This window comes from Solanum verrucosum, unplaced genomic scaffold, assembly GCF_900185275.1.
Source record: "Solanum verrucosum unplaced genomic scaffold, falcon-dt-bn FXZP01000032.1, whole genome shotgun sequence".
NCBI classification, from domain to species: domain Eukaryota; kingdom Viridiplantae; phylum Streptophyta; class Magnoliopsida; order Solanales; family Solanaceae; genus Solanum; species Solanum verrucosum.
Window position 1 is genome coordinate 501651 of NW_026020569.1, and position 14291 is coordinate 515941.

The 14291-nt window shown below is 31.9% G+C and overlaps 1 protein-coding gene across 3 annotated transcripts; it reads right to left on the reverse strand.

Annotated features, from left to right (window-relative positions):
* Positions 1–1030: 1030 nt before the first annotated feature.
* LOC125810763 (BEL1-like homeodomain protein 2) lies at positions 1031–7605 on the reverse strand. 3 transcript variants are annotated; one of them, XM_049490251.1, is made up of 5 exons: positions 7294–7605; positions 5787–7064; positions 4540–4922; positions 3045–3105; positions 1031–1818 (listed from the first exon to the last, which is right to left on the reverse strand). In XM_049490251.1, exons 2-5 carry the CDS (start codon positions 7017–7019, stop codon positions 1270–1272), a joined length of 2226 nt encoding a protein of 741 aa, XP_049346208.1. In that variant the 5' UTR covers positions 7020–7064; positions 7294–7605; the 3' UTR covers positions 1031–1269. The 3 variants fall into 3 exon arrangements, with proteins under 3 accessions (XP_049346208.1, XP_049346207.1, XP_049346209.1); XM_049490250.1 differs by having other exon boundaries at positions 5787–7067; positions 7294–7436; XM_049490252.1 differs by having other exon boundaries at positions 4540–4918; positions 5783–7067; positions 7294–7436.
* Between the last annotated feature and the right edge of the window lie 6686 nt (positions 7606–14291).

Here is a 14291-nt window from a genome sequence, read left to right on the forward strand (position 1 = left end):
AGTACTAGCAGCTAAATAAGAGAGGCTCATAATAAGTCGTATATATCTTCCAACCAAACATGTACAATAAATGTAGCAAGTTAAGTGTAGATGCCAATTGCATTTTATTACTCGAAAATGACATCTCCTCATATAGTCAGTAGATGGGGACACTCTTAGCATAAATAGACAAAATCTACTCCCAAGCATTTTGAGTTTTACTTGCTACTTCATACTAATGAGTCTGACATATCACCTTACCATTCAGAACTTCTCTGCAAATATAAAAATAGAAAGACATCACAAGGAAATGATATTAGGTGAAAGGTGATTGTAACTGTGCATCTAATTGTATGTTTGAATTTTAAGAAAAGAAGTTGGATAAAATAGGTAACATAACCAACTCACCAGAACAACGAGTTTCTACTTGTTTTCCTTACCAACATTATTGCACATATTTTATTTTTCTTTGGTTTTTGCACATTCAATCTGACTCTGTATTGATTATTACGTATGAAATAAAACGATCTACTTTAATATATTACGTACTGTGGCAGTTGGATTGTATTGACGATGTTACTCACAGCAAGAAAATGCCTTCTAATAATAATAGAGATGGAAATTTAATCAGATGGATTGTTGCTTTCTATCACCATACATGGTTTAAATAATAAATAATTGAGGAATAAATCTTTTGCATGAAAAAGTTTTGTAGCTACCTTATGATTGCATTCACATTACACATAATTAGTTCCCTCATTTGTCCCCATTGTAGGTCTGGACATATATAGGGATACTTTGATTGACATATTCCCTAGCTAGCTCTTCCACCCCACAAAGAAACAAAGCCTTAGCTTCTTGGGACTAGGTGCTAAGCTAGTAGGCCTTTAAGTAAAAGAAAATTTAGATAAAATTAAAGGAAGAAACAAAGAGATACTAGTATATAAGAACAAAGCAATGAGACTATTACTATTACTGTGTATGAATAATTTTGTACACTTTTATAAAGATTCCAAACCCAATAAATAAGGTAATTAGAACATATGAAAACACAGTCTCATTTTATTGTCCAAAAGCAGCTTTCATGAGGTACAAGACACTATAAGTACAATGAAACAAAAAGCTGGTGGAAAAAATTAATAATGTACTACTACTACTATACAATTACAGTAAAAATAAATATCTCATAGCGCTTGCTCGCTCAATGCTAACACAAAGCTAATTTATGGAATTTCTTATAACAAAAAGCAAGGCATAAATTATGATGAGCTCAAGCAAATTCAGTTTTAATTAACCAAAGAAATGAGTATTCTCTGGTAAATTTCCTGCATGTCGTAACCCTAAGGTGAGTGACACATCACCAGCAGTGGTCCCAAACCTTATCATGGTGGACCCCATATGATCATGTGTGGTGGTCCCATCGTCACCGGATAAGTTGCCGCGACGGCAAGCGTCGGGATCATGAATGTTGGTCGGAAAAGTAGCTTGGTTTTCCGAGAAGGAATTGATTGCTACAAGTGAAGGGTCACTATCTGTGGCATTGATTTGGGATCTTTTGCTTGAGGTAACAGTTATGGGAGTGGCAGCTGTTCCTGTCTCTGCAGCAGCTAGTGCTGTCGTAGTTGTAGGGGCTGTTGTCGTCGTCATATTAGTAGATGAAGAGTTAGTCAGGCTATTAGGCGTTGGTGTTTGTGCAATTATATTATTGCCACTGTTTTGGCTTTGGCTCTTCTCATCTCCATCTCCATCTCCATCTTCATCTTTGGCTTCTTGTTGATACATATCTTCTACCATGGGTTTCCACAACCGAACCCTAGCATTAATGAACCAATTTGATACCTGAATAATTACCACATTCATATACACAACATTAATTAACTTTCATTTATTAAAACACTTATTTTTGATAATAAGAGATTAACTTTCATGTACTATCCGACTTTAAGAAAATCAGTCTTTTGAATCTTTCTAGTTTTAAATTATAGATACATACAGTAAAATGTATCAAAATATCTTTTAATCTTGTGTGCTTAGACATATCATACGAAAAATAGAATTAAAAAATTGTTTAGAATAGGTAAGAAATATTTTTTTGAATTACTCTGGAAATTCGAAAAATACCATATAAATTGAGACATAGGTTTAATTCTTGTTAAATAGGATTCAATTAAACTAAATACACAACATAGAGTAAGAGTAGATTTTTTTAAAAAAAATATCTGGAGGAGAATGAAATGATAGATGATGTGAAAGGGGGTTAAGAATGGAAATGTAGAAACGTTCAAAAGAGTAAATATATACTACCCCACAAGTGTTAATTATATTTCATCTTTCAGTGAATAAGATCCAATCATGTCAATTAATTGAAAACATGTATGACCAACATTGCATTTTTCAGTTTCTTGAAATAAATTTTTGTCTTAAAGAGGAAGAAAAAACCCATGACATTTCAACCTATGACATATTATTTAATTAATAGGGATTGACAAGTGTGGCAAGGTTCAACATTCACCAGACAAAAGAAGGAATGGATGGAGTATGGACAAACAGAGCTGTAAACTTTAATGGGTCGTGGAAAAATGTATACTTTGCCTCTGCACTTACTATTCCTTAATATTTTCATTCACAAACCTAGAATTTGTCTTTGTAGAAGTAATATAAACAGAAAAAAAATTGTTCATTCTCTGCCCTTAGGGGAAGAAAAAGAAAGTCATGTACCACACAAATTACTTCTTTTGTTTTAAATACGAGTAATTTTTATTAGTAATAAGTAATAAATTCAATATCTATTTAGCTAAATTAACTATACATTTTCTTGAAACTAAAACTAAAATAAAAAAATTACTACACCCTCTATGGTTAAGAAGATTGCATTATATTTCTATTTTTCGAATACTCAATTTGCAACGACTCATATATGTATTTCTCTTCAAACTATAGGAATGAAAAAAAATAAACCTACTTGTTTAATTTCATAGGGGAAAAAAAGTGTAACATATGCATAATGTGAGTAAGAAAGCTTGAAAGAGAAAGAACAGAGGATTCAGAATAGAAATAAAGCGAACCTGATTTCTGGAGAGACCAGTCTGTCTTGCCAACAGATGTTTATCAGCATCACTTGGATACCTGAGAAAAACCAACCACACAAACACAAACCAAAAAAATAAAATCATATTCCTTACCAAAACTGTATAAAGAGATGACTAACTTTCTTTATCACTAGATCTGAATTAACATTATTTTTTCTCTCTGCATGGGCGTGACAATCCAAGAACCAACAGCAGCAATTACAGTACCTCTCTGCCACTATTCACACAAGCAAACCCAAAAAAAAAAAAACTGCATGCACTTATCTTTTTCATAACATATACTTTACTACATAGATTCTATTTTATTTTACCATTTCTTTTGTGCCGTACTCTCTCCGTCCCAATTCATGTGGTTGTTCTCGTTTTCTCTTATAATCAAACTATGTAAATTTTCATCAACATTTTATAAGTACATATTTTCATCATACTGGCATGAAAAAAATGAGAATCTATTAGAAATACTTTTCATATAATTAATTAATATCCAAGTTTTAAAATTTCAAAAAATATTACATTATTCTGATTCAAATTAGTCAAATTGATTCTTAAAAAGAACGAGAGGATGGAAGGAGCAGCTCGCAAGTTGCTTTTATCATCATTATTGTTACTTTGCATAATGCAATGTCAGCATAATGAATAAGTTGGTTTTCTTTTCGTTATTGTTCAAATTCATGCCAATGTCAGCAGTAGTAGGGCATTGGATCCAGGAGAAAAGAGCTTGTACTAGAGGAAAAGAAAAATAAAGTAAAGAACGTAAATTATACTTTATACATCAAAGGACACTGAATTGGAATTCCTTTAAACTCAGAGACACTGCAAGGGAAAGAAAAAAAGAAAAAGGAAAAGCTAAAAAAGAGATGTTGGAAATGTGTCTTAGACTAATAAAAAAAAGTTGATTGATGTGTTTGAAGCTTCATTTTGTCTCTTCATATTTCCATAATAATGGGGCTTTAGACTTTTGTTTATACAGTAAAAAATATAAAAAAGATTCAGATTCCATCGGTATTAGGAGTTAACACTTCTTGAGAAAAAGGTTAGACTTTAGAACAGTCAATGGAAGAATGTACGGGTTTAACTTATATATACACACTAATAGTTTACAAGATCCTCCTATTAACCTACTCCTATAAAAGTGAAGTAGTAACTTGAAGATTAAGAAAAACAATAAGGAAAATTGATTGCTATAACATATAAAATACATTGACAGTGAAAGACTTAACTTAGCCACAATTTACCTGACACTTTTTCTCGAGAATCAATTTAACTCAACTTTGAAGCTAAATTAGATTAAATAAATTTTATATTCAAAAATTAAAATTTAGATATTAAAAAAAATTATTTTGACCTATCAATGATATTTAACTTGTTGTAGCAGATATTTTGTCTCATTTTCCGTTGTTATATTTTAAATAACTACTACTAATATAAAAAAAAAATGTATATATTGCAAAACATAGATAGATATACGTACGGGTGTAGAAAATGCTCAAAAAGCCAAGCTCTTAATATGTTGACAGAACGTTCAGGTAAGCCTCTTTGTGGTCTCCAAGCTTCTTGTTCCATCATTCCCATTTGGTGAAACGCCCTTTGTTGCCTCAAGCTTTGTTCAAGCATCTTAAGCCTCGGAGTTTCTCCTTTAGTCAATCCCGAATTTCCTGCATCTTTCTCTCCTAATAACTCACAACTCTGCTTCAATTGTGCTCCTATTGCATCCTTTAAACACCTGAAATGTCTCGACATTGCCTTCTGTGCAAGTGCTGTGTAGGGAACTGCTGTGCCGAAACCCATCACTAAATCAAACGAATTTACAACCATCTGCATTTGTTCACAGTAATGATTGTACCTCCTATCTACCTGCTTATAACATAATTTACTGTTAGTACCATTGAAATCATTATTGATGTAAAATGAAAATATATGACTATTAATTTAGTGTTTGGCTTTCTATCATTACACTGCCAAGACGTAAATGTTAGTGTATTACTTACTACTCCCTTTGTCCCTAATTATTTGTTCACTTATGAATTGACACACATATTAAGAAAACAATTAATGATATAGTAAATTTACCATTATACTCCTATTAATTATGAAGTGGATGAAAAGTTTTACATTTTTCAAAGTAATTAGTCATTTAATTGAGGATATAATAGGTAAAAAAAATTGTCCTTTCTTGATTTGTCAAAATTGACAACTAATTATGGACAACTATAAAAGGAAAAGTGGACAAGTAATTAGGAACAGAGAGAGCACTTTGTAGTATTTGAATAAGGAAATGTGAGTAAGGATTAAGATTAAGGTCAAACTTTAACCAAACATGATTGACATTAACGGGCTTTGTTTGAATTATTAGTCCCATGGTAGCTTACTTGCTAATATAATTATCATGACAATAATTGGATTACATATCTCCGTCTACTCGTTGGAAATCTAAAACCGTCGAAATACTCTTTATTTAGTATAAAAATACGGATTTCTTAATTAGAATGTAATCAAACACAACAAACAAAATCTATGGAAATGACGAAATCTAATCCCCTAGCCGGCCTTTTCTAGCTGGTCTGGTCCTCGTTTATATAATATTAATTTCACAAAAAATGCCGTAACTTTCTGTAAGATTTTTTTTGTTTGTTTAATTAAGAGATTAAACAAACAACAATGATTGGTCATTGACCCCGTAATAAGATAGAGAGATAAGAGAGAGATTAGGATACATGCCTCATCAAGCATAGATAAAAGTTTGACCTTCCTTCTCTGATGCTCAATTCTATCAGCAGCGGACAAAGTAGGAACATCTTTTGAAGAAGCGTCATTGTTAGCGCCACTAGGGTTCGTATTAGGGTTATTGGCTGCTGCTTTGTTGTTAGTCTTCTTCAATTTACCTCTTCCAACACTGCAGAATTCTTCCAGTAGTTCTTGGGCAGCTTTCGCGTATTTGGAATTCCTCAACACATTGACCACTCCTAATGATGACCCATACCCAACATGGACTTGATGAATGTTTGGGCTTACTCCTGATCCACCCATATTCAAATTCTTGTATCGATACTGCCCGGAAGTACTAGACCCTCCTTGATTGAAGAACATCATTCCTCCAGCTTCTCCGCTCATTTGTAATTCCTCCGCCTTGTGCTGTAACGAAGAAGACAAGGATAGAGATAGACCTTGACTTTCTACGACGCTTACTCCTCCGATTTCATTCTGGGCATTGAGATGATGGGTGGCTGTGGCAGCACTTACTCCTCCATTCCCCCATGTCATGAATTGACCGAAAGATCCTTCGGCCGGATTAGGAAACCCTTGAAGTGTTGAAGTAGTTGATGGGTTTGGTAACAACATGTGAAGCGTAGAAGAAGTTGTATTAGGAGGAGATGGAGAAGGTGACCTTGGTTGTGGATTCATTAGAAAAAGTTGCATGGACTCCGCCGCATTAGGAGTATGATTTTTTGCATATCCCAATTGTTGACTACTTGCACCTCCACCCACTACCATACCTTGTCGGTGGTTCCCGAACCACTCGTTCCCCATGGCCGCAGCATGAATCTGCTGCGGCCGTGGATTTGGCTGTCTAAAATTCGGATTGAATTGAGTTTCTAATAATTCTGCTGCGTTGGTTGCGGTGGTTCCAGGAGGGAAATTAAACATCTCAGATAACATTCCAGCGGTCTCATAAACTGTTGGTAGGCCACTTGTTTCTTCTTCAAACGGTTCGAATCCTTGCACTCGCAATTTATCTCGGCGGATCTGTTGAGCAGCCATGTGTTGCTGGTGCTGCTGCTGTTGTTGCTGGTGCTGTTGTTCAGCTTGTGATCTCTCGAACCCATTAGGGAAACTGAAGAGACTGTGGTGATGATAATCTTGGGACATAGAATTGAGATTTTCTGCGACTTGATGAATTACTGGATATTTGTGATAAGGACGAGATGTAATTGGTTGTGTTGCTATTCCCATGGCAGCGTTGTCTTCTTCTTCATCATCTCTTTTCTTCTCATATATCTACTATAGATCGGGCATGAAATAGTTAAAATCGGTTTATAATCATTAAAATATTTCAAAAAATACATCATGGGATACAATTATTGTCAGGAGATTGAAAAAGATAACAAGTGTGACAAAGAGTAAGAGGTGAGGAAGGGAGAGAAAAAGACTCTTTCTTATTTATTAATTTTTTTATAAAAATAAAAAAGAAAGAGAAGTCATCAGCTTTATTCATGGAGACACAAACCTCATAAGAGTTTTTTGCAGGTCGGAAAAAGGGTTTCTCAGATATCGTTTTCTCTTCGTGGGATTTGAAAGGCAAAGCTGTTGTGAGTGTCTCTCTCTATTTCTCTTCTGTCTGCTGTCGTTTCTCTATCTCTCTTCTTTTATATTTCTCTTTTACAGTACTGAGTGCTCTATGCTGCAATCGCCTTCTGGAAAGATAATCGAACTAAGCTTCCAACAAATATTTTTTAAATAAGAAGATGAACTTTGACATATGTATTCTGGTTTTCTTTGTATTGTGTTTGTCTCTCTCTCTGTGTGAGAGAGACATAATTTTAAGGGAAGAAAATAGAGAAGAGGTCGCTGTTCTCTTTTTTCACTCAACTAATTTTTATATTCCATTAAGTGTGTACCAGTACTAGTTTCCTATTTAATTTCCTTGCTTGACAAATAAACTTTAAAACTAACTCAACCAAAATATAAAATACTACCTGAATTATTTAGTCATTTTTTTAAATTGACTCATATAACCTCCTAGCTAGTATTAGGACAAGATGTTGATGGGATGGGTGACTATAATATATGCTCACCAAACTTTGAGGAATAAATGTAAAGAGAATAGTAAAAAATAATTAAACAAAGTGTAAAAAATATATATTTTACAGTACCGTAAACTGAAGGTTTCTCATAGTTTACTCGTCATTTTTGGAAGTTATCAATCTACCATACCAACTTGATTTAACATAAGAAACTGTACTAACTATTTTTGCAGAAAAGATAAACTTAAATTATGTGCTTTCATCATTTTCTTTTTTTCATTCATTATTTGATATCGAGTCCGACTTACTCATTTGGGAAAAGCGCGAAGGAATTTTCCATATCCAAACTTTCTTTCATTTTGTTTTTGCTAATGATTGCAACATAACGTTCGTGAGGAGATTAATGATTCATTAAGAATTAAACTCTTACAATTTAAGTAAGTGAACTTTAATTTGCTGAAGGTACAATTTTCTCTTAAAAGTTTAAAATTAAGGTAGGCTAAATAGACATTTCAACGTCATTTTATTAAACGTTAATCTATCATTATCACAACTTTTCTCAATTTTCAGGGAACCTACGGTGTAATTGTCATAGAAACCAAATGCTATATTTTGAATTTGAGTTTATAATTAAAAGGATAAGGTGAGCAATGAGTCATCCCAATGACATTTTCTTATTGCAGTAAAAGAATTTAAAAAAAATTATTCATATTTTATTTCAGATTAGATGACAATTATACCCTTATAACATTGCCTGCATGACAGTAGTGGTATACTGGTATTGTTGATAGGGTCATGCCAGTCACTTTCTAGACTACTAGCTATTTAATTGCTTTCTTTTCTTTTTTTTTCCTCCCTATTATAATTTATCTCATCTCCATTAAACTATATATTGAACACCCCAAATTCAAAAAGAGGAGAAAAGATAATTCATTAAAGTTTTTGAACATAATAATAATGTGGAATAATTATTTTCTAATATGCTGATGACAGAAACAAAAAAGATGACTTATAAGTTAATTTATTGCTACTTGTTATAAAAATTTATGACATTACTACTCCGTCCATATAAATTGTCATTTTCCTTCCACACGCCCATTTAAAAATCAATAACTAAATTATTCTCAACTCTTTCAATGAAATTAATATTATTTTAATGAAAAATGAAAAAAAATAACTAAGTCTATAATCTTATTTTTATAAATTGACAAATATTTTGGGATAATAAAACATTTTATTAAATAATGTTACAATTAATATGAAACAAAGAGTAGTTATTACTATGATAAAAGTGGTACTTCAATTAACTTGATATTATGGATTAGACATATAATAATAATAATGGATTGAGAGTATAAGAAAAATAGTATAATTAAATAGGAAGAAAATTAGAGAAACGTTAAAGAATTAAAGGTAACACGTGTTCGAGGGGTTTTGTGTATAAATGGTGTGGAGAGCTGGTGAAAGGCACTGATAACTGACTCATGTTTGGCACTGAGGAAGACTTGTACAACTATCACTATATATATATATATACATACATGTCTATCTATGATTTAGTCACTTTCTTCATTTCTCCCAAAGTTTTTTTAAAATATATTATTGGCTTACTCCTCTCTGGATATTGTATTTTAAACTCTGATTGTAACCTACGCATTATAGTACATGATTTCCCTTTCAAGGGTACGTACCTATACAACATCTACACGTTGCACCTCCCTAATATGCATATATAGGGTGGTAAATGGTATAATATCAAACTCTAACTTGTTCAATTCATCAAATTCGTTTTAAGTTTGGACGAGTTATAATTGGTTCACAATTTATTAGCTCAGTTTTTATTTTATGACTAATTAATGAATGTATTTTATTTATCATCACAAGTTTCTTCCTTTATTGTCTTATACCCAATGCCACATAAATTAAAGTTGGAGAGTAATTAATAAAAATGAACTTTGGGCTATCTCAACAAAAAAATAATATCAAAATGATATACTAGTAACTAGCTAGTAATATTTTATTTTGTACGTCAACTAATTAACATGAGACATTTTAACAGTTCACTTTAAACCTCATATTCTAACATAGTAGATGATGCAAGCAAAATATGTTTACTATTGAATAATGTCTCTTGTCGGAAGGAAGCTACAATCAAATGTTGATAGCATAAAAAATGAAAAACTTAAAAAATGACAAATGTAACAAAATTAATATGTGAAATCAAAGTTAGTCATGTCCTAATATAAATATTGAACATCGAGTTAAAAATCTAAAAAAAAATAAAAATCAGGTAAAACTTAGGAGGATTTATGGTAGAAGACTAACTTTCAGCTGTCTTTGGTGAACTTTAGGGTGATGTCACGTGAATCTCACACTTCACACGCTTCAACTTAATTGACAGGACCACTTCAACTTAACCATTCAAAATCACTTATCTCATCCACACGTGCCACCTTCCAATTAATATATTTTAATGAAACCCAAAAGGCAAAATATTTAAATGAATCATGAAAATAATAATTTAAAATTTTGAAGGAAAAGTTATGAAAAATGTTGTACCAAATTTCAAACATTATCAACTGAGGAGTTTAATTTTACGCTGTTATTTGGATAAGACCAAGTTTTACGGATCTATAAGCACAATTTAGCACCTTAATTAGTCTTGTTTCCATATTTGTAATTGAGTCTACCGGAATTCACGTGTTAAAGTAGAGGACTTTATGGATTTAAGAAGCATCACATATTTGTTATTTTATGTGGGCATGCAAAAAGCTAAAAAGGGTTTATATGTCGGTTGGTTTTATTTAATTAGCTTATTTATGAAAAAATAGCAGGTCGTCTAACAGACCCTTAAATTCAATTTAATACGACCTAAATTGTTTGCAGATGATGGACTAACATGTATAATCAGTTAATTGTCATTTACATGGTCATAAAAGCTTGATAACAAGTTTGCACTGAATCATTCAGATTCTTTAAAAAAAGAAATTGTATCTTTTTTTTTACTTTAATTTCTTACCCACACCCTCAATATTTACTGAAGAGAAAGAGTGTTTATCATTCGAGCAACCTCTCCTGTATTGTGTAAGACGACATTTCTTTATCATTGAAATCCGTTGATACGCTAATCAATTTAAAAAGAGTTCAAGGTTTACGTAAATACACTTTCAAGGTAGATGCACTGTTGATTTTTAGATAAGAAAAGATTAAGTAAATAGAATAGGTAAATATAATCTGATGGTTAGTCTGATTTAGGAAGCTAAAACAATGATGTTTTTCTTTACAATAATTGGCGATAGTGGAGTTTGGAAGCTATAATTATCATTGACAAGCGCTTTGCAACTTCCTTTTCCATCATTAATGATGTTTTAGTGTCCAATTCTTCAGTTGATCCATGGTATCATAGTAACTTAATTCTCAATGTCAAAATATCTTTGTGCTTAAAACTTTATATTTTCTATTTCGATTATATTTACAAAATCGAAAGATGTATAACAAGTGATTGTATAAAGCTAAACAATGGGCAAGGAATGAAAAGAAAGAAGATGAAAGTGAGTTTTTCGTACGAGGAAGCGTCAACTCCATTTCCTATAACTGTCTCTTTGCCTAATGGAGAAATGATAAAAGAGAATGATGCAAAGCAACAGAATCAAAAAAGGACCATCATCACAACTCTCCCACTCAATTACAACCCCCCCAATCCCACTCCACGTCGCAACGCTTCGTTATAATTCCTTTAAAAAAAAATTAAAAAAAATAAATAAATATATATATATATATATATATATATATATATTGTGTAAAAAATGATCCGACCACTTATTTTACCTAAATTCTAAATATGAAGACAAAGGGTTGAAAGTGGGAGGCTTCTTTATTTTTTTTCCTTTTGGCGTCACTGAAATCCTCCTTTACCTTTTAGTGATGCTCTTTCTTTTCATTCCCCCTTTTGAGAATATAATTATACGAAAACTTTATTATTAGTAGCAGTGACCACAATTCCACTGGAGGAAAGCTTCCTTGATAATTTTAAGTGGACTTAGTATTAAAAGTCACCTTCATGATATTGACATTGTGCGTTCAACTTCCCCTTTCTATCTTCAAAACCTAAACAATATTAAAAGCAACAAAATTTTGTAAATCTTTGAATTTATGTCACACTATATCTTCTTTTTTTTTTTAAATTTTCTGTGGCATTGAGTATTTTGATGCCATTCACTGATCGGAGCCTTTTGATAGATCAAAACTTGACCAACTTTTGTTGAGGTAGCATGCCTCATTAAATATACATTGCGGTCCATAATTTTATGACTTTAATGTACTCCTTTTTCTTTTGAGTAGGAGACGTTGTAATCGAAAGATGAATTTTGGACCTGAAAATTGAAATTGGTCGTGGATCCACACTTTTCTTTACTTAACTTTGTTTAAGTGCTTAGATGTGAAATTCATGTAAGCGACCTCTCCAAATTAAAGCGGAGATATATCGGACATCATATGAAAAATTAAATCAGACTCTTTTTTAGATATATGTTATGAAACTTAAGAAGGTTTCATCAAATAGTACCTTTTTAAAAAGTTTGGAATAATCATGATAATTTAGTTTTATTTCCATTTACAAACAAGAACAGAGACTGAAAAATGAAGGGAGATTCTTGAGTGAAAGTGACTGTGAGTTGCATATACCTAGGATGATAAGATCAATATTGTCATGTCACTAGCAATAAAAATGTTTTTGTCGTAGCTCTGAATTTTATCTTGAGTGTGAATGGTACTCTTAAGAAGTCACCTCACTTTCCCCAAAGGTAATTTTAGACCTTTACAAATTCAAGAACCATACAATAATAGTATATGGCACCTAGCAAATAGTAACGATGTCCATTTTTAAAACTGACAATGTGTTATCTGTCAAAGTTGGATTTGAAAATTGTATAATCTAAGTGCTGATTTTCAAATAAAGTGAAAAAATATTCGCAATTTTTGTCCCAGTTGCAAGATTATATTAATCCATAACCACCTAGGTCATAAAGAAGAAATTTATCCCGTAAACTAGTAGGAGTATTTGGAGTTTCTCTGATATTTTGTTCCAGTAATTACAGCTACAAATCGGATATGCCCAATTTGCAAATTGTTTTTTGAGAGTTTGAAATTTGAACTTAGATACACCCTCTATCTGGCACATGACATAAAGAGTCGAGAGAAATGCTGGAAATATCCCTAAACTTGGCGAGAATTTAGGGGTGTATTTCTCTCATGTTACAATATTTGGGGGTGTATTTAAATTCAATTAGTCAAGTAAGTTAAAATTGTGTTTTTAAGGCTGTCAGTAGTTCGAAATGAAACTAATAATTCAAGCTAAGTTTAGGAGTGTTTTCAAAATATATATATATATATATCCTTGAAATTTGAATAGTCACAAAAACAAATAAGCGAATATAAAATAAGATCACATGAAAAACGAAATTCTAATTTTTTAATCTTCTTATTAAGAGAAAGAAAAAGAAGTACAGTACACAAATATGTTAATTAAAGAACATAACCTTTTACCTAATGATGTAAAACAACCTAACTAACAAAATTTTCAATTGGGATCTCTGTTGATTCTATAATATGTATGCTCTTCTAAGCAAACTAGAGAGAGAAACCAATTAAATCTATAAAAGGCATATGATCAGTAATATATTTTACTTAAACTCAAAGGTTATTATGATAACAGCCCCACCAAACATCTATTTAGATAGGTGTTTTTATTTATTCAGCTTCTTCTTCTATTGGTCCAAAAAGTTAGAAATCTATCCCTCTTTTGACAACTTTGTAATATGAGGAAAATCATTACAATTACGTCACACATAAATATATGTTGTTTATTTCGAAGGTGTCATTCATGTCGTATATATATAACCATTACATAAAACCAATCACCTTTGGTAGCCCAACAAGTAGACAAGTATTACATTTTTATATGTTGGTAATAATGTTGGACCAAGTAAAACGTCTAAGAATTACCAATTAAAATAATGCAACTTGGGTACCACTATGTCTTCCTAAGCTTCATTAATTAGCCAGTCGATGAAAAAAAAGAATAAATTAATTAGTGGTCTTCTTTTGTAACTTTCTATCATCAATCTTGAGCAGTAGATTTGTCCTTACAAATGTAGCATTTTGTTTTTTTAGAGGTTGGTGAAGGGGGATGATATTGAAAATTTAAAAGGGACAGAAAAGCAGGAAAGACTGATATCAGTAATAATTGGACAGTTAAAATTAAAAAAAAAAAAAGAAAAAAAAGAAGGGGCATGATACTATAAAAGATAAGTCTGGAATAAAATTACAAGATAACTTATGACAAAAATAATTATCTTGAAATTATAGTTTTTTTTTTTTCCCTCCGTAGAGCTTCCATCCCTTTTGCTCCCTTGGTGACTCAAACTCGCAACCTTCAGGTTGAAAGTGAGGGGTGCTTACCATCCGAGCAACTCCCTCTCGT

Excerpts from the sequence above, each read along its gene's own strand:
- LOC125810763 (XM_049490251.1), bottom strand. The coding sequence starts at position 7,019 with ATGGGAATAGCAACACAACCAATTACATCTCGTCCTTATCACAAATAT. Across the intron at positions 3,106-4,539 it reads TTTGAGCATTTTCTACACCC|GTATCCAAGTGATGCTGATA; the intron begins GTACGTATATCT and ends GGTTTTTCTCAG. Across the intron at positions 1,819-3,044 it reads CTGGTCTCTCCAGAAATCAG|GTATCAAATTGGTTCATTAA; the intron begins GTTCGCTTTATT and ends GTAATTATTCAG.